General features: G+C 38.0%; 1 protein-coding gene across 3 annotated transcripts in view; it reads left to right on the top strand.

Annotated features, from left to right (window-relative positions):
* LOC137405646 (FERM, ARHGEF and pleckstrin domain-containing protein 2-like) overlaps positions 1-20,986 on the top strand; it is a 54,852-nt gene extending 33,866 nt beyond the window's left edge. The window contains exons 11-22 of one of the 3 annotated variants that reach the window (XM_068091973.1): positions 881-1,058; positions 1,574-1,717; positions 2,489-2,590; positions 4,277-4,514; positions 8,830-9,123; positions 10,261-10,447; positions 14,783-14,964; positions 15,991-16,232; positions 16,949-17,134; positions 18,443-18,626; positions 19,112-19,263; positions 19,980-20,986. In XM_068091973.1, the coding sequence (XP_067948074.1) occupies positions 881-1,058; positions 1,574-1,717; positions 2,489-2,590; positions 4,277-4,514; positions 8,830-9,123; positions 10,261-10,447; positions 14,783-14,964; positions 15,991-16,232; positions 16,949-17,134; positions 18,443-18,626; positions 19,112-19,263; positions 19,980-20,058 (2,168 nt within the window). In that variant the 3' untranslated portion in view covers positions 20,059-20,986. Of the gene's footprint in view, positions 1-880; positions 1,059-1,573; positions 1,718-2,488; positions 2,591-4,276; positions 4,515-8,826; positions 9,124-10,260; positions 10,448-14,782; positions 14,965-15,990; positions 16,233-16,948; positions 17,135-18,442; positions 18,627-19,111; positions 19,264-19,979 lie in introns of all 3 variants that reach the window. The other 2 variants (XM_068091972.1, XM_068091974.1) reach the window with 2 other exon arrangements.
* Positions 20,987-26,771: the final 5,785 nt, after the last annotated feature.

Here is a 26,771-nt window from a genome sequence, read left to right as displayed (position 1 = left end):
AAAAACGATGAAAGCTGTTCGTGGCAGTTATGGTTTAAGCATGTTCTGTGTCATATTGGTTATTACTACAGTTTATGACATTATTATTATTATTATTATTGCTGCTGCTAAAAATAAATAATCACTGTGACTAGTACTTAACAGATAATCATCAGAATTCCATTAATCTACAAATGGTAAAACCTCAGCAGCTGTAAACCTTTATAAAATTTGTTGTTTTAAGGGCTGTGCTTCTAAGGTCAGCTTAGATGCGAAAATCTACGGTAGATATGTTTTCATGCATGGCGTAACTGTCGCTTAGGGCTTATTGAATGCTAGTTGTTTCCAGATTCCTTACGATGTAGGGTACACACGATTCCAATTGATGACCTCTCACTGTTCTAGAAGAATTATAATACTTTTTGACTTTATTGTGGTACAAGAAGGTGCCGGGAAGCATTCTTTGATGTGCATAAGTGTGTATAGGTCAATGCATCGTTAAAAGTTTTTGCCTGAGATCTATATAAATTGTCAATGTTTGTAGGGTACAATAGCTCAATGTTGACCTTGTAACCAAAGTGTTCGAAATATGCTAAAAATGTTTTTGATCTACAATGACAAATGTTGACTAGATTCTCATAGCATTTGATAATTGAACCTGTAGGCGAGAAGGTAACTAACCAGTCTCATTGGTATCTTAGGAATTTATATGCCAGTATAACATCTGATATAACAACTGTCATTGTAAGATTCGCCAAAGAAAGAGTCAGCACTTTGCTATGCATTGATTCCTCTGAATGTGGTGCTATTGTCAGAAATCTGGCCATTGTCTAATGTCAGCTTCTCCAAGCGCATCCATTGATGTATCTCATATGATTCCGCATGTTTGTGCACGTCTCAGGTTTCAAGTCGGCAGCATCTCCCGCCGCTTCTCCACTCAGCAGATCAGGAGCGGCATCATCTAGTCCACCAATAATGCGCCCAGTGCCGCCCATAACTACCGGCATAGACAGGAAACAATCAGAACCTGTGCTCGGGGCGAGGCTAGACATCAATATGGATGATTACAGACTTTCCAGGTATGTCCTCCAAGTGCTGGCACCAACTGTTGCTGGTTAGTGGCATCTTTATTGGTGCAATTATATTTTATAAGACCATCCTAGCTGTACAACAAAAACTCTTAGTGCCACGCTTTGCGGTGCCATGAATGGAAAACTCCTTTACAACCACAACTTTTGCTGTTTTCAAGCATAGCTTGGCACACAGCGTTGTTAAACAAATGATATAGCAAGGCAAACCATTAGTGTGTATGATATTCATTGTCATGTATATCTGGAATCGGTGAAACTGCTTGGGCTCTTTATTGGTAAACCAATTCACTGGCTTTGAGCTTGGAAAATCTATCAATTTTGCTCATCAGCTAGTATTAAAACATAAAATTAGTTGCTTGTCTGCGGTCGATGTCTCCATTTTCTTGCAAAAACCTTTCGTAAAAGTTGCACATTCTATCTGGTATTTGATGAACGAAATAGATTCTTGAATTCTTAGTCCACATTTCACGGACGTTTAATCAATACCCTCGCGCTGTTCGCAGAACTCCCGAATACACCAATATTCCAGAGAAGGTTGAGGAACCACCGGAGATCCTGCCACGCTCTGACTCTGTTACGAATATACCTGAGGAAGTCGAAGAGGACGCACACGCTGAGCCAACAAGGCTCATGCACACCAACTCCCTGTAAGCTTTTCTAGTGACTCAATTGGTTTACACAACTATATATTCTCTCTCAGTTGACAAGGCAAACGCTCAACCACCTCTATGTTGGAGTGTTGTGTTCGTTTACATAATATTAGCTTGCATCCTAAGGGGTATTTTAAGGCATCTGTTTACTAAGTGAAGAATTTGTTTATGCAGATATTCATGTCACCATGGTAACAACCGTTCACATGTTTATAAGTTTTGTCAATTATATAAGTTCGCTCTTGTTTCTACATTAATATAAAAATGACAGGTCAGGAATATTAGGAATTTTGACAATCGACATTCCACAAGGCCAGCATGATTTGATTTTTTCGAGGCACCTGTCAACTATGAATTGTGGCATGTTTGGTTGCATGTTTGGTTGCGCTATTTTAGCATATATTCCATTACAAAATGGCTAATCTTGCTAGGTTCGTTTGAGTGCTACTTTTTTACTAGTTATTCTCATAAGCTCGCTAAAAGTTTAGCCAGATCTTTAGAAAGGTTCACGCAGTTTTCAAGCAGTTCCTAAAACTTATACTGGGATTTCCATCTTTTGTTACTTGGGGGCATACATAAAAATAACACAATCACTATCTTTCACTTGTCAAGTGTGATCACACTAGTCACTCGTGAACTATACAACAAGAACTAGCTGGTCACCAGAAAATAACTGCCATTCAATAGCTAAATGGTTCTCCTGACATGAGTGAACAACTCCGCGCTCTATAGTTCTTATTATCTCACTCTCTTCTGACTAATTTATAGGCGTGAAGTGGACTTATCAGTTGAGCTAGGCTCACCGGATGTAGCCGACTCATCTGGTTCACAGGCTAATGTGAGCCATGAGCTCGCGTCTCCATCAAACATGTATGTTTGTCAGCTTTTTGACGCACACCGCGTGGTAGCACCGCTTGACCCCATGACCTTACGGCTATAATAGCTGAGTGGCTTTTCCATCGATGCTAATTCCCTCAGTTGTTTTCCTTAGAAATACTTCCCTTTCTCTACCTCATCGAACAGGATTGCAAAACTGGGAGGTCGATGGGAAGGAGTCGAGGGTTCACCTTTCCCCATCATATTTCAAAGGATCTATTTTAGTTTGAGAGACTAGGAATACTGTAGTCTCGGACTCGTTGCATCAGGAAACGGATGGCAAGAGAAATCCTGTTCCAGTTGATAGTGAATTCGCCAGTGTTATAGTTTGTAAATGTTTTAGAGTTGCCTGATGCATGCTGCCACACTGTTGCCACTCCGCTGTCACCTAGCTGTTAATCCTTAGCAAATATTCAAACCCCTTTAAGATGAAGACTTACACAAAGCTTTAGTAGATTTTATCAGAAACTATCGATATTTTCTACCATTTAAGATTGTTTTCTTTGCTTGAGGTAATCTGATTGTCAGGATGTTTTAAGATTAAAATTGACAAAAATTTATCGCGATTAAAACTCTCAGAAAAACAATAGATGCAATATGACGTCACAAGTTGCTATAGTTCATGCCGGCTATTGCGTTCGTGTTGCAATATGACATCACTAGTTGCTATTGTTCATGCCGGCTATTGCGTTCGTGTTGCAATATGACATCACTAGTTGCTATTGTTCATGCCGGCTATTGCGTTCGTGTTGCAATATGACATCACTAGTTGCTATTGTTCATGCCGGCTATTGCGTTCGTGTTGCAATATGACATCACTAGTTGCTATTGTTCATGCCGGCTATTGCGTTCATGTTGCAATATGACATCACTAGTTGCTATAGTTCATGCCGGCTATTGCGTTCGTGTTGCAATATGACATCACTAGTTGCTATTGTTCATGCCGGCTATTGCGTTCATGTTGCAATATGACATCACTAGTTGCTATTGTTCATGCCGGCTATTGCGTTCATGTTGCAATATGACATCACTAGTTGCTATAGTTCATGCCGGCTATTGCGTTCGTGTTGCAATATGACATCACTAGTTGCTATTGTTCATGCCGGCTATTGCGTTCATGTTGCAATATGACATCACTAGTTGCTATAGTTCATGTCGACTATTGCATTCGTGTTGCAGCATTACGCCTCTCTATTCTGTCAGTCTCTTTGCAATTATCGACGTCATAATGGCTTTTTCGCTTGATCTGAGCATTTTGACAATTGAATCAAGTTTTATCAAGTTTAATCTTGAAGCATCCTGACAATCAGATCACCTCAAACATCAAAAACGATCACAAATGATCGACAAATACCCAATACTCTCTGATAAATAGAATTTACTCAAATTTTGTGAAAGTTCTTTTTTAAACGTGTTTTATGTGTACTCTCTGTCGCATAGAAGAAGTCTGAAGCTCCCAAATGTATTATTGAGAATGCAATGAGTTTGCATAGACCTGAAAAGTTGTGACTGTCCTTATTTCTGATTCGGGGCTTGGAGAGACTGAACAAGACCCTTTGACAAGCATTTTTTGCATGTCTGAAGCTGGCTGTTGGTAGCATGCTGTAACAAGTCTTTCTCGCCGTTCTCTATCCGCTATCTTATAGTGTGTGGAATATGACAGTATATTATTCTCTACAGGATGCCAGGGCAACAAGCGATGATGCGAGTGCACAGTGAAAATGATACGACTGGTCACATACGAGTTCCCCATGTCAATAACCATTCGGCTGACATTGAGCCACAGGTGATTGAACGACAGCAGCCAGTTCCTGAAGTGAACTCCAATCACAATCAGTTTTCTCTCGGCAGCACCGAGTTGCTCAATGGCCGAAGCGACAAAGGCCATACTCTTCCAGAGAACAAGAAGCCTTTTAAGGTACCGCATCTCAATCATATCGTTACTAGTTTGATTGAGCAATGATGGTTTTGTTTGTTAATAGAACCTAAGGTATCCCAGAAGCCTCCACAAAGTAGTCACACTTAAAGATGTGGTTGCGTCAAATTTGAGTTGATCTTAAAAGAAAGCATTTTTTTCTCTATCAGTTGATATGTTGTTTGTTGTGTTACGCGATCTCATTGCCAAGATATTTGAAGATTAAATTCGAAAAAATCTGATCGCCGTAAAAACGCTCAGGCCACAGAAACGTGCCCAGACTTGCCCAAAATGATGGCACGCGTTATACAACCTGTCTCTATCTCTCGTATTCACATCGGCTATTTGCGATAAAAGTCTAGTCTTACGCGGCTCTATTGGCATATATCTTATTTTGTATTTTATCATGTTGGCTAGAATAAAATTTTAAATTCAGCTACAGATGCATTATTATGAATGTTCCAAAGGCCTCAAATAACGAAAATTGAAAATTTGTTCTACTCACTTTCTCCAAATGTTGTGTAAACATTTGGGTACCGACTACCAATTCTACCGGTCTACTGTAATTCTGTCAAGCTAACTATGGAGAACGCGGTCTTTTTATCAGCACAGTTCCGCAGCTACCCATACTAACGATATACAGCCTCCCATAAGTCCCGCCCACATCATGTCCGTCGCCTATCCTTGGGGCGGGGCTGTATATCATTGCCTACACCGTCTACTAGTTTCTTACTAGTAGTATTCTTACCGAATACTGCCGAAGTAAAATAAGCAAGCCGCGTCTTTGAAAAGAATATAGATAGGGATAGAGTTTTAAGGATGAGAAGTCTGCTGCAAACTGGATTTGAACTCACATTCTCCAGTTCTGCGGACATCCATATACCATATCCAATTCACTACAATATTCTGCAAATCATGTTTTGCATTATCTTCAACAATATTATTTTATTATATAATTTTTACAAGCAAAAATATTTTCATCTCGGCATAAAGCTTTTATTAAAAATATTCATCAAGTCGTGGCCACTCACATAGTTTTAGCTGATACAATAAAACAAATTCATCTACTGCAACAAACTCAAACAAAACATCATGGTTTATGCAGCACACATTCAAGTCTCTCTTTCCCCTTTATGGCAGTTTCCACACTGACAAAGCTTCTTCGGCTGGTGGGACGACATAAGCATTCTGCAATCAGTAAAACAAATGCAATAAATATATGTCATTCATAGATATGTCATTCTAAAGCGTATCTATTGACAGCTTCCAAATTGGGAGTTAAATAGATTGCGAGTGTAATTCTAAAAACGAATAAACATTTAACAAAGGCACAAGTACGCCAAGCCAACGATTCAAAGCTTTGGTTCTTGAAATTAAAGATTTGCATTGATCAATCGATTTTCTTCACTTTCTACAAGTGAAAAGTGAACATCTGTCAAATCATAAATCTAATTTACTAGATAAAGATGCCACATAAAATTTGAAGCAAATGTAGCTAGGTGAACCGATAAAAAATATAAAACGATGATTAGTGATAGCAAAAAGTTACAATTTTATTAATTAGTACATGTATTAATGAGTACTAAAATATTACCTTTAGTATATTCATCAATCTAAGCCATTGTATAGCTAGATGCTAAAGATTAAAAAGAAGCCGTCAAGAACTTATTGTACATACGTATCTTGCACGAGCAGGAAATTACATTTTAGCCTCAAACAGGGAAATATAATCTGAATGTAAACTCAACAGGAAACTCTATAGGAGACTCAAAGTAAAAGATAAATTTACCTCCATTCTCCGAGCTTTCTCTGTAGAACTTTAACTACCTGATGCCAAGAAAACTCGGAGTCACCTTCGCAGTAACTATACAGCAATTTTACATTTACATGTATGTTGTTCGCCAATAAAACGTGTCGATCGAGTAATTCATTAAAGTAACGATGTTAAATAATTTAGTAAATATCGATGTCCATGCGAATTAATAATAGAGTAAAATCCCTAAATTTGAGATCACAGACAACGCGTTTTACGAGTGATAACATTTATTACGGCCTATATAAAAATTTCGCGCTGATGATTGGCTAAGGGAGCGACCTCATATTTATCGCTCATGGTTTCTTTTCAGATATATTGCTTGTGACGTCACGAAAGAAGCACCCGCTGGAACGTGAGCTTTTTAAAAGAGGGCCTCATTCAAACGCATATATCTCTGGACAGGGTTGGTCTACAAAGACAAAAATGGCATCAATATGTAGCTGATGTTTTAGCCTTTTATGGGTCTTAATTTCATTAAATCGAATTTTTTGATGCAACCACATCTTTAAAGGAGATGTGACAAGAGAATTATACCATATTTCTACAGTCATAACTTGTCCTTGCTTGCATTTATGCCAAAACACCTTGGAGATTTGTCTCTCTTGATCTTCTCTTTGTTTGATAGATTGTTAAAATACTAATGACTGCATTTTAATTACTCAATAATACAATACTTTTTAATAATAATAATACAATAATTTTTATAAGTTTATGGAGAGGAAAAATGAAAAATTTGGCAGTTTTCTTGGTTTTAGCATAGTTAAAAATGATTCTTAGAATGTTCTGTTTTTGTGATATTCGAAAAAGTTTAATATGCATAAACAAATATTCAAGTAATACGCAATTTCGCTGATGTTAGAGCTACTGTAATAGTGATATTATATTACTCAAATTAATAGACCCTGGCACGAAATAGACCCAAACTCCATAGAGCTACTGTAATAGTGATATTATATTACTCAAATTGATAGACCCTGGCATGTAATAGACCCAAACTCCATAGAGCTACTGTAATAGTGATATTATATTTCTCAAATTAATAGACCCTGGCATGTAATAGACCCAAACTCCATAGAGCTACTGTAATAGTGATATTATATTACTCAAATTGATAGACCCTGGCATGTAATAGACCCAAACTCCATAGAGCTACTGTAATAGTGATATTATATTACTCAAATTAATAGACCCTGGCATGTAATAGACCCAAACTCCATAGAGCTACTGTAATAGTGATATTATATTACTCAAATTAATAGACCCTGGCACGTAATAGACCCAAACTCCATAGAGCTACTGTAATAGTGATATTATATTACTCAAATTGATAGACCCTGGCACGTAATAGACCCAAACTCCATAGAGCTACTGTAATAGCAATATTATATTTGTCAAATTGATAGACCCTGGCATGTAATAGACCCAAACTCCATCATTATGAGGTACATAACTGGAGAATTATTGCATTTTTAGATTACAAGTCAGGCCAAATATTAAGCTCGGCAGTATCAGCGAATGAATATATTTTCATATATAATGCATACTGAATTACAATAAGTTTCATATATAATATTGAACTATGAGACGCATAAAACAAAACAAAGTAGTCGGATAGGTTAAACTTTATTTCAAATCATCAAATTAAAAATAACTCAATATCACACCAAAAAGTACCCTTTCAATCATTCCTCTACCATTCAATAAAGTTCCACCACTTTATCAGAGTTTAATAGTTGGGTGGCGTCAGGCAGGCGTGGACTCTTTTCATCATCGTCTGATCCAGTTTGATTGCTGTTGCTTGGCTGTTCATTAATGGTTTCTGTCGTTGTACTGTGCGCTTGATAGTCGGAGTTTAAAATCAGCGTTATAAGCTCTTGCCGTTTTAGAGTCCTTAATTGTTGCGTGTTGAAGCACCATGTGTATAAGGAAAAGTGGTTTCGGTAAATGATAAACTGATCATAACTTGACAATTAAGAGTAGTGGCTTCCTGCTCACCAAAATTGTAATAAAACATTGACAGATTTTTCAGCGTATTGTGAACATTCACTGTTCATACAAAGCGCAGTGGAACACAAAGTGCTTTGCCAATTTTTTTAAATAATGAGATTTTATAAGTGTCTTATTGTTTAAAAAATGTATCAAGTGGAATGACAACCCGTCCATAATTATACTAGCGATAAAAAGTGTAATTATGGCAAATATTGGGCTATATCAAAAAGAGTTGTTCAAAAGCTTTAGTTAGCCAAAGTGAACCAGTAATAATATGTTGACCAGAACATTTACATTTTCCTGTTAGTGAAGTAGATATTCAACTCTCTAACTGTAGCAACTCGATTTCGTGTTTGCTTTTCACCAGCGTTATTGATCACACGCACAAGTGTGTCTAATCTAATTATTGGTTATTGATTGTATCATGAGAGAACAACTCCCAATTGACGCAAAGCTGGTCACCTTAACCGCTTTTGAAAAAACATCACAGCGTAAAAATGTTTTGTTTAGCAGAAGCTGCCGACGGACAAGGCGTATTTCATAGCAAAGGAACTGCTCATGACGGAGCGGACCTATCACAAGGACCTAGCCATTGTCATGATTCACTTTCGCGAGTACGTAACATCGGACAATGCGGCTCAAAGCACGCTTTCACGCCTCTATGAGACTCTCCAACCGTTATACACAGCTCACTGCGAGTTCCTCGAGCAGCTTGAGAATCGGATGAGCCAGTGCGACAGCAAGATCTCGGATTGTCTCACGATAGAGGTCGGTGACCTCGTGTGCGAACACTTCAACCAGATTGAGGTAAGGAACATGCTCAGTTTTTTTGTAGATGTAAGCTTGAGTCTTTGGTTAATTATGTAAGTGAATATGTAGTCATCTTACATCATAGCTGCTGATGTTGTACTCACAGCCGAGTTTCATGCCACTGTGGACCCCCCCCCCTGTCATAGGACATTAATTGTCGACCTAACTCGGGGTCCACTGTATTTAGTGGAGAATATCTGACACTGGCCCTCTTCCTCTACTTGCCGTCGGAAAGAACGGGGTTATTATGAAGCAATTTGTGCTTTCTTGTCAGAATCTCAGAAGTATACATTCATATTTTTCATCTCAGATTATTACAAGAATACGTGGATTTTCGTAATTATCTGAATGTTCAAGTTCATAATTGGAAAAATACATCCATTGTGGATTAATTATTGTATTACTTGTTTGCTTTTAAAAACAACTAGCTGTCCTATAGGTATATTTCTAACGGTTAACTGCTGCAATTAACCTTGCGCAGGCAGTCTGCTATAGGTAAAATAGCGCGGGTAAACGAATTCAGGTAGTCTGCTGTAGGTAGACAATCACAGGTAGACTTGTGCAGGTAATCTGCTGTAGGTAGACTTGTGCAGGTAATCTGCTGTAGGTAGACTTGAGCAGGTGGTCTGCTGTTGGTAGACTTGAGTAGGTGGTCTGCTGTTGGTAGACTAGCGCAGGTAAACCGATTCAGGTAGTCTGCTGTAGGTAGACAATCGCAGGTAGACTTGTGCAGGTAAATTGATGCAGGTAATCTGCTGTAAGTAGACTTGTGCAGGTAGACTAGCGCAGGTAAACCAAGTCAGGTAGTCTGATCTAAGTAGACAACCGCAGGTAGACTTGTGCAGGTAAACTAGCGCGGTAAACTAGCGCAGGTAGACCCCAGCATATAGACTTGTGCATTCTGGCTATTGAGAGCCTTTAGCTATGATGTTGGTTAAGAATATTTCAGTGATAATTTCTTATGTTATATTAGCAAGGTGTAGCATTTCACCTGCTTTCTCTATGTGTACATTATATCAAGAGGCTGCCAACTAACAGGGTTCTAGTTTCACCACTTAGGAGTGATGTCAGAAGATTTTTTAGAGCATCTATTTAGAGTATAATTTAGAGCGTAAACTGTTGGCTCTGTTTTAGTATTACAAGAACTATCTCATTGGACTCGAGGAAATTCTAACAGACTTAGTCAAGTGCTCCGACACTAACATAGACTTTGGTGCAAAACTTCATGAGTTTGAGACGGAAAAAATGTGCTACCTGCCCGTATTCAATCTTGTGCTGAAGCCTGCTCATAGGCTTGTCTATTACGAGATTGTTCTCTCTAGTGAGTACCCCATAAATCTATGTTTTATTGTCTTCTCTAGTGAGTACCTCATAGATATTTTTATGCTTCATTGTGCTCTTTAGTGAGTACCCCATAAATCTATCCATGTTTTATTGTCCTCTCTAGTGAGTACCCCATAGATGTATCCATATTTTATTGTCCTTTCTAGTGAGTACCCCTTAGATCTATCCATGTTTTATTGTTCTCTTTAGTCAGTACCCCATAGATCTATCTATGTTTTATTGTGCTTTCTAGTGAGTGCCCCATAGATCTATCCATGTTTTATTGTGCTTTTTAGTGAGTGCCCCATAGAACTATCCATGTTTTATTGTGCTCTCTAATGAGTGCCCCATAGATCCATGTTTTATTGTGCTTTCTAGTGAGTGCCCCATAGATCTATCCATGTTTTATTGTGCTTTTTAGTGAGTGCCCCATAGAACTATCCATGTTTTATTGTGCTCTCTAATGAGTGCCCCATAGATCCATGTTTTATTGTGCTTTCTAGTGAGTGCCCATAGAACTATCCATGTTTTATTGTCCTTTCTAGTGAGTGCCCCATAGATCTATCTATGTTTTATTGTGCTCTCTAATGAGTGCCCCATAGATCTATCTATGTTTTATTGTGCTCTCTAATGAGTGCCCCATAGATCTATCCATGTTTTATTGTGCTCTCTAATGAGTGCCCCATAGATCCATGTTTTATTGTGCTCTCTAATGAGTGCCCCATAGAACTATCCATGTTTTATTGTCCTTTCTAGTGAGTGCCCCATAGATCTATCTATGTTTTATTGTGCTCTCTAGTGAGTGCCCCATAGATCTATCTATGTTTTATTGTGCTCTCTAATGAGTGCCCCATAGATCTATCCATGTTTTATTGTGCTCTCTAATGAGTGCCCCATAGATCCATGTTTTATTGTGCTCTCTATTGAGTGCCCCATAGATCCATGCTTTATTGTCCTTTCTAGTGAGTGCCCCATAGATCTATCTGTTTTATTGTGCTCTCTAGTGATTGCCCCATAGATCTATCCATGTTTTATTGTGCTCTCTAATGAATGCCCCATAGATCCATGTTTTATTGTGCTCTCTATTGAGTGCCCCATAGATCCATGCTTTATTGTCCTTTCTAGTGAGTGCACCATAGATCTATCTATGTTTTATTGTGCTCTCTAGTGAGTGCCCCATAGATCTATCTATGTTTTATTGTGCTCTCTAATGAGCGCCCCATAGATCCATGTTTTATTGTGCTCTCTAATGAGTGCCCCATAGATCCATGTTTTATTGTGCTCTCTAATGAGTGCCCCATAGATCCATGTTTTATTGTGCTCTCTAATGAGTGCCCCATAGATCCATGTTTTATTGTGCTCTCTAATGAGTGCCCCATAGATCCATGCTTTATTTGATTTTATCGTTTAATAATCAGCCATGTTGGGTTTAACAATTTGAAGAATAGACTGTCGCAAGGTTCAAATCACACACGTGTGACCAGCTGCCTTGAAGAGGCGAGTCATGGGAAATTATAGCTTATAGTTTTACCATTCTGCACATAATGTTTAATGCAGATGTTACCTACGTCATAACAACTGCTATCATGTGGTATTGACAACTCACTGCAAAGCAAACCGCATTGATCCTGTTGGTCTGAACCAATCAGTTGTAAGTTGTCTCCTCTTAGATTTGCTGCTAGCCAATGCCAGATTGGTAAAAGGGTTGATGGTGTAAAATGTTCTTACCATTGTACTAATTGTGTATAAATAGTTCCTGTGTGTAACCTTTTCGTTTGGTGGTAAAAGTTATACCAGTGTATAGATTACTTAGAACATATATAAACCATGTATACCACAGATAAATCACCTATCACATATGTATATCACAATATAACATACATAAATCATGTATAACGCATATAAATTATGTATAACATGCATAGGCCATGTATTATATATATATACTTATATGCAACATGCACAAGTCAAGTATAACATATATACATGTAACATGCACAAGTCAAGTATAACATATACATGTAACATGCACAAGTCAAGTATAACATATACATGTAACTTGCAAAAGTCATGTATAACATATATAAATCTTCATTTTAACTTTTTGCGCTATTTCACCTTTCTCCAGCCATAATTCTTCAATAGCAGTAAAGTTGAGCCTCTCTTTACGATCACCTCAACATACGAGTATTCTATATGATAGAAAGTTACAGCCAGTACGTATTTCACTCTGGACTAGTGACTCGTTTGCAACATAAGGCATTCAGTTTTGGGAAACTGCAGTTTATGAGTGAATGCAAAAAGGCTGGTGAAAATTAAAAATAAAGCATAGAAAAATATGGAAAACTATAAAAATATAAACCAAAGTGATTTACACCTCAGCTAGTTTAAGCTAGGGTAAGTTACCCTTTGTGTCTCTATTATCATTTCTACCAAAACTACACATCGCCAGGCCAATCCTTGTGCTTGTTGGTCTCAAAACTAAAGCAAATATACAAACCTCTTCGTTCTTCAATTAAACCTCACATTACCCAGTGTGACATATATGTGGTAATAGGTTTGTAGAGTTGTCCTATCATAGTTGGCATATGAGTAAAAAACCTTAAAGGTTGACTTGCAACAAAATTCACATTATAGTTATTTGGTATCAAAAGGTTCACCATATCTTACTCTCCGTGTTGTAGGTGCAAAATATGTAGAAATCTGATTACAAGCTCTTAAAAGCTCAAAAACGAACAGTTAATAGCAGCCATCACGAAAATGCCGTAGTTTGGAATTTCATTATTTTGACGACGTAGTCAACTCCACTTGGTTATTGTTTTGACACGTGCTGTTATCATGTGAAATAAAAGGCTCGATATAAAACGTTTCGTAGCACTAGTTTATGACAAACACTTTGGGTTTTATCGATAAGCCCTTATCAACTATAGATGCTCACTACTCGACAGTTTCACTTCAGCTTGGTCTAATCATCTAATCGTAATCTGATCAAGTGGCCCATACTTCCTGCCAAATAGTGCGAGCACTTTCTGCAGCATTTTTCGACTATCACAGGTGACCAACAGGCTCGTCATGTTTATTAGAGAACTAGCTGTTCTACCCGGCATTGCCCGGGTAATAGAAAAACCTTTTTGGACAGAAAATCGATTTGTATTTAACATAAAACAGCATTGGCTATTCTAACTTTCTAACTACGTATCATGAGAAAAGTGTTTTGTCTTATAAACAATGAGAAATAGTGAGTGTTGCTTGTTATTTGTCTGGCACATTGCCAATGGAAAACTCCAGTAAGCTAGTTAATAATGGCGGTAGGTATGAGGTTGTGTCACAGCGTTGTCCAGCTATGCTATTCTAATAATAGCTATAGCTGGAAGAACAGACATACTTTCACATTTATATATATAGATATATATATAGATGATAGATGATGAGATGATATGCACTCTTTCGAGCTAAGGTTAAAAAATTGAACAACCTTTTACGGTAGGTTTTTGAAATATCAGTGCTCAAAGTGACAGCTTTACAATGATGATGAAATAGACGCGTAAAGACAGTAGAAATGGTTTTATTGAATGCATAAAGTATATTTGTGAAAATATTTGGACGAATGAGGTTGCATGAAAGTGTAAACAGAAGCCATCGTCTCTAACTACATCCCATTTGAGCCGTTTTGGAAATGGATTCCAACCTACGGCGTTTTCTTGATGACTGCGATTAATTGTTCGTTTTCAAGCTTTTAATAGCTTGTAATCACATTGCCACATATTTTGCACCTACAACGCAGCAGAGTAAGACATGGTGAATCTTTTAATATCAAAATTAATAACTGTATTGTGAATTTTGTTGCAAGTCAACCTTTAACTTAAACCAGAAAGAGTAATCTTTGAACTACACAATGATACCAAATTTGATTGGGTTACAATTAGTCATATGACCTGGGGCTATTTTATTTAGTTTTGTATTGCGTACTAACCAGTGCATGGTGGCTGGCCATGTATACAATAGGTAGTAGGTTAGTACGCAAATCTCTGTGTTCAACAGCATTTTATATGTAAAGCTGGAGTTATGAGCTTTGTGTTAAATAAAAAGGGAAGATAACTCCTAATATTAAAGTTGTATTGCCTATATAGCAGTTTCGAGGTAAACATTGTTAGATATTGCAGTTTTTAATACGTTCATTTCATAGAAACAAAAGGCAATATACATAAATAGTCAAATTGCGTGCTGTTAAAGGCGTACATCTCACATTCGCCTCTCGGAACTGTTCAGGTACGAAAATGGTACATCTATGTTATAGTTTTTCTGTTGTTGAACACTTTCAGCACTTTTACAGAGCTGGTCGGCCATTACTCTTCAACTGCGTCTGATTACTCGGACTGCAAGCAGGCCCTATCAGTTGTCACAGAGGTCCTTGGTTCCCTGCGTAGCATCATAGCTGAGCTCGAGAACACTGAAAAGTTGGTGGAGCTTCAGCAGGATGTTGGTGGTGTGGAAGAGTTGGTTCACCAGGGAAGGGTAAGTTTGTAACCCCGTTTTAAAATCAGAGTCGATATACTTATCTGTAGTACTATTAAATATAGGATCTTCATGTCTCCTTTAAGAAATGTCTAAAATATGTAACATCATATGTTCAGTAGTAGTAATAGTAGTAGTAGTAATAGTAGTAATAGTAGTAGTAGTAGTAATATTGTTGTTTACATGTATCTTATGCTATTCACTCTCAGTTAGCCATTATGATTGGCTATTCATACTAAGTAACCTTGTTTGTTTAAATGTCATCACTGTTTTTAGTAGAAACAAGGAAATATAATTTCCTTGCCCGTTATAATCAACTAAATTTTCCATTTATGGTTATCCATCAGGATTGGCTGCTCATTCTTGATTCTCTATTATGATTGGCTGTTCATTCTTGGTTGTCGTTCATGATTGGCTGTTCATTCTTGGTTATCTCTCATGATTGGCTGTCCATTCTTGGTTGTCTGTCATGATTGGCTGTTTAGTTTTTATTACCTGTTGGTTATTGGCTATAAAAACTCGAGGAGATAAACTGATCGTTCCTGGCTAATCAACTGAGTGATCAATGTTTCATTTTTCTAGTTTTAGTACTGAAAATTGTTAGGTATGAGTTTTTAGTTGGAACAAATTATTAAACTGCAATGATAAACATTGGTTAAAAACAAAAGCGTGAAAAATAATCATTCAATATATTTTCAATTGATGTCATGAATAAAACAGGTCAAAAATTATTATTTAAAACTCTCCACTACGAAATATTAGCACAAATTTGTGTGCTTCTAAACCTGAGTCAGCCTTTGACTGTTGGCCAATCAAAAATTCAACTAAAACTGTCTGACATTAGCTGATGTGTTCTTGCACTGATGGATAATTTGGTTTAAGTATTCTCTTTCTCTCATCCATATTTACTTATCTATTTATCTTGGAATGCTACATAGATTTTTAATGCTTATATGTTTGTTTTCTGTCATGATATTATAAATCAGTCAAAATGTGTTTTACCTTTCCATGTAATTGCTGTTTTAGTATTTCATCCGAGAGGGATGTCTTCAAAAGCTTTCTCGAAGAGGTTACCAGCAAAGGTTGTTCCTCTTGCTGTCAGATGTGCTTCTCTACACGAGTCGTACTCAGAGCTCTCAACTCCAGTTCAAGGTCCATGGCTACATGCCACTCTCTGGCATGTCTCTAGAGGAGAGTGATCCCAATGTTGGGGCAGCCAATGGCTTCACTATATATGGTTCTAAACGCTGTCTCATAGTAGCTGCCAAGTGAGTTTGCTTTTTTAATTAGCGGGATTTCTTTACTGTCGATACTGAAAATTTCAGAGTGACCACTCTGACAAGCCTTTGCTTAGTCTCAGTGTGATTATATGTCAGGGAGTGTAGTGTATATTTATCTTTACAATTATGTCATCTAATGGAATCTACAGTATTAGCCATGGCACCTGACTAATGGTTCAATTGAGTAATGTCACCTGTTAACCATGTCATATGAGCCACTTCTTTTTCAATCAATGTCACCTATTTTGCCATGTAACACAGTTCATGGCTCTGTCAAGTCATGTCACATGTTCAACTAAGTCTTATGACTTGTTTCACTTTTAATTCATGTCACCCATCTTGCCATGTCACCTGTCTTGTCACGTCACTTGTCTTGCCACGTCACCTGTCTTGCCACGTCACCTGTCTTGCCTCGTCACCTGTCTTGCCACGTCACCCGTCTTGCCACGTCATCCGTCTTGCCACGTCATCTGTCTTGCCACGTCACCTGTCTTGCCACGTCACCTGTCTTGCCACGTCACCTGTCTTGCCACGTCACCTGTCTTGCCACGTCACCTGATTCGCGGTTCAGTCAAGTCATGTCACCTGTTCAGCCATGTCATATGGCTGGTATATCATTCAATCCATGTCGCCTGTTTTCCCAGGTCAGCTGACTCACCTTGTCACTCAAGCCATATCATTTGTTTGGTGTTTAACTTTTGCAGTTCACAAGAAGAGAAGGACAAGTGGCTGGAAGACCTCAACTTTGCCATCAGCATTGCCAACAGTGATCAGATTGAGCTTGCCGAAATGCCTCTGCCTTCTATTAACCCTCCCAACAATCAGGGACAGGATGCAGATGACATGGATACCCCTCCTTCTCCTGACAAGAGCTCACAGGTGCAGCACAGGTAAGTTTATTTCACTCAACGATGCTATCAGTTTGGTCGGTTTGAGCTTAAGTAATGCGCACTGTCTATCAGCTTGCCCGTGCGAGGAAGAAGCATATGAAACACAACAATCTAGAAATGATTTTTGTGTTGCTTTTTACGTATATAATCGTGTCTTTTTTCACACCTAGCATTCATTTACATAAATGTGTTGTTAGCCAATTTGCTTGTTTTAACAAAGCACAGGCATTTGTTTAAAAGTCGATTGCTTGAAGTTAGTGAGGTTTAGGGTTAACTAGATGAATTCCCAGTGTTGTATGGGTAATATAATAGTTACCCAATAAACTTGATTGACTTAATCTAAATCTTTACTATAAAGAGAGCTGTGCGGTCAGCTTGATGTCACGATGCATCATGGCGTTACTCATCAGTTATGTTAGGATTTTTGCAAGCCTTGCATAAGTATGTGCACAATTAGTTAATAGTTTTTCCAATTGGATGTGCGGTGTAGTGGGTAGTATTCCTGTTTGGAGAACTGGAGGTTCTGAGTTCCAATCCAGCGCTAAGTAGATGTTTGTTTCTAAAACTATTGATATAACTGGGCATCCAGAGGACAAACACTGATATTTATATAGACCAGCAGTGTGAGAGTAGTTGAAGGCGATTCTACGCTTTCTTCTCTCATAAGTGGTGGTTGCTTGGCAACAGATTAATGTATGTTAACCTTTGGAATAACCTGCCATCATGAACTAAAAGGGATTCGCAACACAAAATAGCATTACTAAACACACAATGTTGTATGTTTGGCTATTAGTGTGTTCGCTATTTATTGTCCTGCTTATCTGTAATCTGTGAAACCACTTGTGTTCTATGTTGGTAAACTAATTCATTAGCTTTGAGCTTGGCAAGTCTATCAATTTTAAACGTCAGCTGGTATTAAAACTAAAAAGTAACTGTTTTGCTTGATTTCTTTGTGACAGAAGAGTGGGAACCACAATGAAAGAATAAGATGCATTCTCAAATAACTGACATCCTGTTGTTACTTATAATCAAATCAATATTGTTCATAATTTTGGGTTGAGAAAAAAGTAAAAATTAGATTCTTAAATTTAACATTGTCAAATTTAATCAATTGTAAAATTGTCATCAATTTCAAGTGTTGATCGCACTTGCTTTGCCCAAGACTGAAGCTCTCTCAAATTGACCACCTCTCCCAAGTGTACCTTCAGTTCCATTGTCATGCGCCGTGTCCTTAAGTCTTGATATCGCGGCTGGGTTTGCCGGCGTTGCTACGTTCTTTACAGAAAGGTTTTGCGTGTATATCTGCAGGGCAAACACCACGATGCACGTCTGCTGGCACAGGAATACAAGTGTGAGCATAAAGGACATTCAAAATGCAATCAAACACCAACTCAGTGGCTATCTGCTCAGAAAGTTCAAAAACAGCAATGGCTGGCAGAAGCTTTGGGTTGTCTTCACCAATTTCTGTCTGTTCTTCTACAAAACATATCAAGTAAGAGAGCCTCTGCTCTGGTCACAGCTGTACTAAGTTCTGGTTGTTAGTTAGTATGGTTTGGCTAAAGATGTTGTTGTTGTCTTGGCTCAAAACTTTCAATTATGCTAACTAACTCTCTTAATGCTTGATGTTAGTTTCATTATAAGGAAACCAGGTGCTTGATGAAAACCAGCTGATAAAAGCAAATTAATTCTGCAAGATGCTTTTAGAGCATATTGGAGAGATTTATGATCCTTCAGCCAACCAATAAAACCCAATCTTAGATAATCAGTGATGTATAAGTTTATAATTTTATCTGATTAATGATCCATGAAGGCATATTGCTAGTTTGTTAGTGGCTAGTAGTTGATCTGTTGCACTAGTATCCTTGCCACACTCATTCAGCGTGGTAAACTGTGTTATTATGATTGTTCTGAACTAAACAAGCTAAAACACGGATAAATAATCTGTGTAGTTCGAATATGGTGCCTTGTAATACACAGGATGAGTGTCCACTGGCTAGTTTACCTCTGCTTGGCTACTCTGTCAGCAAGCCTTCGGCATCTGATGGCATCAACAAAGACTTTGTCTTCAAGTTACAATTCAAGAATCATATCTACTTCTTTAGAGCTGAGAGTGAATATACATATGATAGGTGAGTAACATACATGTACTATACACACTGTATATATACTAGGTAGTCTTTAGAGTTGAGAGTGAATATACATATGATAGGTGAGTAACATACATGTACTATACACGCTGTATATACACTAGGTAGTCTTTAAAGTTGAGAGTGAATATACATATGATAGGTGAGTAACATACATGTACTATAATACATACTGTATATATACTAGGTAGTCTTTAGAGCTGAGAGTGAATATACATATGATAGGTGAGCAACATACATGTACTATACACACTGTGTATATATATATGCTCTTGCTTCATCATTTTCATATATCACCCATATATACAGGCTGCTATATATATAGCAACCTGTATGGCCAACTTGCATATAACAAGGACGTGTTCTGCCTATTTGCGCTAGGAACTCCTTCTTGAAGTAAAGTTTAGACTTGTTTGAAGTTAAATTCTGAATCACACACATTCAAATAGACTATTTTATAGAGAATTATTGTGAATATTGTTACTTAGAAGTTATCTCATCAAATGAGCTTGTGTCTTCCTGAATAATGTGTCTTCCTTGTAGTATGACTGAAGCCATTCATTTGTAAGCTTTTGTGCGGTGGTTACTTCAGCTGTCTACTCAAGCTGATTGGCTAAAACTTTTGGCCACCACCTGAGGTGCCGTTTATTTGCTTTAGTATAAGTAGTGAGAGAGTCACAAATTATGTTGTTTTTTAGGTGGATGGAAGTGATAAATAGCGCCACTCACAGTGCTCGGAGAACTCGTATGTTTTCAAGAGCGGACAGCATGTCATGATCGGTCAAACTATTCATCACCATATGTGCCCAGCATTTTTCATATCTTTTTGAATTTTCCTTGTCCAGTGTTGATACGAGCTATGGCGACAGCTTGTCAAGTACCAGCTGAATGTGTCAGCTATGGTAATGGCGTGTCAAGTAACCGCTAAATCTGTCAGCTATGGTAACAGCGTGTCAAGTACCTGCTGAATCCGTCAGAGGTGTCTACTTCAACTCAGTCAGTGTCACTCGTGTTAGTTATGTAGGACATGCTCAATTAGGTACAGGCATCACACAAATACAGCTTTACAAAAGTTAGTTAATTTTATCATTGATTTTTAGAGTTGACCCAAGTGTTTCTATGTATATATGAAGCTGCGCGCTTTCGAAGGCTGTCATTTTCAAACTTTGATTTGTTTGGAACTGGTAAAAACGACTCTGGAATCACAGATTTCGCTTTCAGTTTATAATTTTTCATGACGTTCAGTTAGAGCTTCTATGCAGGTTGCAGCGGTAAATTCATATGCAAACAAATCGTTACAGTTTTTCGTAAATGTTAGTTGCCGTCTGCTGTACACGACCACTCGCTGTTCTGCATAGCCATTATATCCACAGTCAGGGTTTGTATTTTCTGTTTTTTTACATATTTATTGCTAATCAGCCTTTGTTCTGCATCGTCTAGTGTTCGTAGAGCTTAGCTCAGTGTCATGTATACCGAGAGTGGGCAACTCCTGCTCTTCTACCTATTTCATGGCTCTTAACATGCCTCATATCTTCGATTAGCATAGATGTATCATAAAAGCTATATTTAGTTTGACATTACTCATAGATGTATCATAGTGCCAATCATACAAGTTATATCTAGTTTGACACATTACTCATTTTATTTATCCATTTTTACTGTGCAAATGTCTGTGACCAATAATACAATATCACTGCCACCTGTTTCTCCTTGTCACAAACTGCTTAATTTTTCAAGATGTTCCGATGTAGGTACGAGTTTATTATTGACTAGCATTACGGCCGGCGATGCCCAGGCATTCTTTCATTCCTGAGGAAGATGGCTCACAATGAGGATATATAGGTGGTAATTGAGTGCTTCATAAAAGATTGCTTTTTACGGGATTTGAACTCGTGTCATTCAGCTTAGTGAACTGACATTCTATTACCTGCAGTAATTGACTTCTTTCGAACTGCTGGACTATCAGCAAGTCTGTTGTTGCTCAGGATTTCTTCCATTTTCAATTAGACCCATGCAAGTGTATGTTTAAAGGTTGACTTGCAACAAAATTCACATTACAGTTATTTGGTATCAAAAGATTCACCATGTCTTACTCTGTTGTTTTGTAGGTGCAAAATATGTGGGAATGTGATTACAAGCTCTTAAAAGCTAGAAAATGAACAGTTAATTGTAGCCACACGAGACCGCCGTAGTTTGGATTCTCTTTCCAAAGCGGCTCAAATGTGACGTAGTTGTGGTAGATGGTTTTTGTTTACAATTTTATGCAACCTTATTCATCGAAATATTTTCACAAATATACTTCAAGCATTCAACTCAACTCCGCAAAAACAACAGTTTGTCAAGACAGGCTACAGGCTCGTCAACCCACTACACTACATGTCCAACTGGCCATAGAGATGAATAATATTGCACATATTCATTACATCAGTTAAATATTCACGCTTAAATCGCTTGGGAAAACACTATTGGTTATTAACTGGCACGATTGATCATTACACGTAACGTTTATTAAGCTGGCTTCACACACGGCTCTTATTATAGTAAAGGTTTAGCCTAGCTTACCAGGTAAGTTACTCAAATTCTTTATGTAATTGTTTTATTACCCGTGCAACGCCAAGCGTTCAGCTAGGTTTTTTATATGCCTAAACTTTTATTTACATAAAAAAATTTAATATAACTTTCTGCTTTAACATACTGTCAAAGTAAGATGTTCTATTAGATTGAATTTAAAAATCCACTTTAGTTTGTGGTAAGGAGAGAAAATTTCTTTAGGGTACTTGTTATATTGACACATTTGATGATAAACGTTACGTAAGGCTACTACACGTACGTAGCAGTTATGTATGTCACCTACAATATAAATGTAGTGTACTATCATGTAGAGACATTGCACTTTCTTACCTCTTCTTAAGTTTGCTTAATCATCAATACTCAGGGTTGAAATTCTTAGTAGATGATATATTGTTGCTAAAACTTTTGTAGCTAGTGATTTACTGAAACAAATGACATGGCGGTCCAGTTTCATTTGTTGCTATAGACAATTTGTTTCCATGTATTTGACGGAGAATAAATCTTGTAATGGTTAATTGTATTGGGAGAACACAACTGCTGCGACTTAATTAAGAAAGGAAGTGAAGTCTGTCAGATTTGCTTGAAGTGATGAGTTTCAATCGCATAACCCAAAACTAAATAAGGTCGTTGATTTCTAGATAAAGACATGTTTGGTAAAATGTCAAAATTATTGTAATCTCTAAAAATGGCTCTAGAAGTTTTATTTGATATTGAATGATGAACAATAGCACATACACCCTGATTTGCATACCCTACCAACTATCTACATTAATATAGAGGATACCTTAATATTGTTTGGAAAAAATTAAATAGAACACCGATCATGGGAATCCATCCACAAAGCAATTCTTCGTACTGTGATCTAGTTAAAATAATCTCTATCCAGAATCTCCAGACCGTAGGAAGTGCGTGGAGCTTCAAACTGTAGCATTTGATTTGGCTACGGAGTGCCTCTGAAAGCAGAATTATAAAATTGTTTTGTAATTTGTCCGAATAGCACCAAATGCTGTTATTAATTTGTTGCTGAATCGAAATTTTTGTAAAATTTTAACTTTCAGGCTAGTAGTACCCATCGCACCAAGTCCAAAACAACAGGACAAACAAACGCGCGTGGCTCCGAAGTTTGTTGGAATCCTTGTAATATTAGAATTATCAGTTGCTTAAATGACCAGCATTGACCGTGTTGAGAACCTCTCCAAAGTACCCTCATATGTACTCTACCGTGAAACCTGTCAAGTTACAGCAACTCCCTATTAGTATAAGTAGGAGAAATATTACTAGTAACAAGGTGGGGACAACTTGAAGCGTATGATCACGCTATTATAGTTCTAGTCTGGTTACCCTTTTTAGAGAAAGATAACTGCTGCATTCCTACGCATAGAAATGATCATTCCTCTACACACCCTAGTAGTCCACTCCCCTACACACCCTAGTAGTCCACTCCTCTACACGCCCTGGTAGTCCACTCCTCTACACACCCTAGTAGTCCACTCCTCTACACACCTTAGTAGTCCACTCCTCCACACACCTTAGTAGTCCACTCCTCTACACACCCTAGTAGTCCACGCCTCTACACACCTTAGTAGTCCACTCCTCTCCACACCCTGGTAGTCCACTCCTCTCCACACCCTGATAGTCCACTCCTCTACACACCTTAGTAGTCCACTCCTCTACACACCCTAGTAGTCCACTCCCCTACACACCCTAGTAGTCTACTCCTCTACACGCCCTGGTAGTCCACTCCTCTACACACCCTAGTAGTCCACTCCTTTCCACACCCTAATAGTCCACTCCTCTCCACACCCTAGTAGTCCACTCCTCTCCACACCCTAGTAGTCCACTCCTCTACACACCTTAGTAGTCCACTCCTCTATACACCCTAGTAGTCCACTCCTCTCCACACCCTAGTAGTCCACTCCTCTACACACCTTAGTAGTCTACTCCTCTACACACTTTAGTAGTCCACTCTTCTCCACACCCTAGTAGTCCACTCCGTTTCACACTCTAGTAGTCCACTCCTTTACACACCCTAGTAGCCCACTCCTCTATACACCCTAGTAGTCCACTCCTCTACACACCTTAGTAGTCCACTCCTCTACACACTTTAGTAGTCCACTCTTCTCCACACCCTAGTAGTCCACTCCGCTTCACACTCTAGTAGTCCACTCCTCTACACACCCTAGTAGCCCTCTAATGTAATGAGGAAAGCTGTCAGGTCGTTTATGGTAGTAGCTGCAGAATTTTGGCTTTTTGTAAAACTCGCCATGTGAGACAAAATGTTATTTTTATCAGAAGTGTATGAGCCCCGTATGAGCAACCCCTCGAAAATTTCGTGTGAGGCCTGCCTAACTTACTGTATGCAGACTGTGTGAGTGTTTTAAGGAACCGTGTTGTACAACCAATGACTCTATGATCTTGGCTGGACATGTCTGAGTCCAATGGCAAGGGAACCTCAACGACTTAGAGACATGCCCAATTTCAGAGATTAATTTAAGATTTGATGCATGTCTAGCCATGGCATCTCAAGTCTTAAATTAATCTCTGGAATTAAACTCGACCGTGTTATTCGCAGGCCAGGTTCTCTAGACCCGCTTTGGTCCAAAGCCGTTTTTCATACTATTGTTTTTAATTATTCGTTGTACTTGAGCGTGACCTCAGCTCAAATCAAGGACAAACACTAGTCATTGTCTGTATAGGGATTTGCGGCTACTATCTATTCTGTTAACTAATGCTTTAGCACTGTTTTTTTGTCGAAGATTTTATAGAACTGTTTAAAATTGTCTCATATTTGTTACAAAAAATAGTTCTGCCAAAATAGCAATGATTACTACTACTAATATTGAACGAACATGTACCATTTTTTTTGCATCATAGACTTTGACGTGTAGAAAAAAGTAAAAAATCAATTTAAAAATTTAATTTAAAAAATCATGGAGCCTGAAGCAGCTTAAAGTGGGAAGAAAAGAAAGAAGTTGTCAATACAAACCAATGATACCACAGTTATTGTACAATCACAAAATTAAAAAGTTATATTTAGTTTTTTTTTCGAAAGGACCAAAGTGGTGATCTCGGAAGATCTTGGAATGAATTAAGCAATTTGCAAGTATTTTACTGTTAGTATAACGTAAAGTCACTATAATAAAAGCGTTCTCGAAATGGACTATTTATTTGGTAGCGTTGTTTATGGTATATTGCAATAGCTTAAAGGTTTATCAAATTTAATGTCAATTAATTTTGTAATTTCAACCATAGATGTACATATGAAGTATGTGTGAGTAGTAATGAGGCAGCCATAGATGTACATATGAAGTACTCTATGAGCAGTAGTGAGACAGTCATAGATGTACATATGAAGTACTCTATGAGCAGTAGTGAGACAGTCATAGATGTACATATGAAGTACTCTGTGAGTAGTAATGAGGCAGCCATAGATGTACATATGAAGTACTCTATGAGCAGTAGTTAGACAGCCATAGATGTACATATGAAGTACTCTGTGAGTAGTAATGAGGCAGTCATAGATGTACATATGAAGTACTCTACGAGCAGTTCTGAGACAGCCATAGATGTGCATATGAAGTACTCTATGAGCAGTAGTGAGGCAGCCATAGTTGGCAGTATTTGAATGCTTCATTTAGCGAAGGAGAGAGACACGCAAATCTGAAATTGTTTTTACATGACATGTGTAAAAGTTATCACAGTTTGTAAAATTTCCGTACCACATCTTAAATATCTTCATTAACGCTAAGTACAGCAAAAAGAGGATTTTATTTTCGATGTAAAACTCTGGCCACTATCAAAAGCCGAGCGCTAATTGCATGATTGTACTCATATATTGCCAACTCATGAAAAAGTAGCTTGTTGTAAAATGTTCTGGTATTACCCTCTGAAGTGAGTCCTCGACTGCTGATAGTTTACGGTCCGTCTCCTCCAGTCTCTGCATGGCTTGCATCATAAATATCCTCTGCCCTGCTAATGCCTCCTGCTCCGACTTCAGCTTAGAATCCAATTCGTTAGATACCGATGCCGTTCTTGTCCTGCGTCTTACGAAATCGGAAACCTTTCTCTCATTTCTGTAAACAACCCATAAGCTTATCTTATGCTATGCAACCATAGAATGTTATCTTGAAGCACCACAATATCATTGCATAAGCCGGATTTTCAGCCTTTTTTATGAATGATTTCGTGTTCAGCTTAAAACTGAAAGCTTCCACAGGTAAGTCAGCTGAACTTACAGATCGTTTCTGGCTCTAGCATTCTGCTATTTATATACATGTATATATTTTTCAAAGTTTGTCGTCGTATGTGTATTTGTAGGATTGATTGTCCAGCTATAGATCTTAAAATTTTATAATAAAGTTTCCGTACTGAAGAAGATTTAAACTCGGACCCTGCCATTTGGCAGTCTGACGCCTACCCACTAGACTACAGAAATTGAATTGCTAGCTTGCCAATATAAGTCATTATATGTGAGCAAATACCTAACTGCTTTGCGTACGACGCGGGTCATAGCATAACGTCCCGAGAAGCTGTTAGCTCACTTTATGAAACGTACTGGCTAATAGCGCACAGGCCAATAGCAAAATCTCATTACTTCTTCTTGTTTATAAGACAAAACGCTTTTCTCATTATATATAGTTTGATAATTAGAATGGCAAATGTTGTTATATGTTAAATACAAATCAATTTTCTGTCCAAAGACTTTTTTATTACCCGGGCAACGAACGCCGGGTAGCATAGCTAGTCCTAATAAAAAATCCAGCAAGCAACCTTAAGGCTAAACATAAGCTATCTTGCTGGCTGACCGGACGAGTTATGTTGCAATACATACAGTAATATAAAAAGAACTCTCACCATGTTTCCATCGTGCAAATGATGCAAGTTTGGAGTTGTTTGCACGCGAAGTTTGATGTGTGTTT

Source organism: Watersipora subatra, chromosome 10 (genome assembly GCF_963576615.1).
Source record: "Watersipora subatra chromosome 10, tzWatSuba1.1, whole genome shotgun sequence".
In the NCBI taxonomy this organism is placed as follows: Eukaryota; Metazoa; Bryozoa; class Gymnolaemata; order Cheilostomatida; family Watersiporidae; genus Watersipora; species Watersipora subatra.
This window is presented reverse-complemented; position numbering and strand designations above follow the sequence as displayed.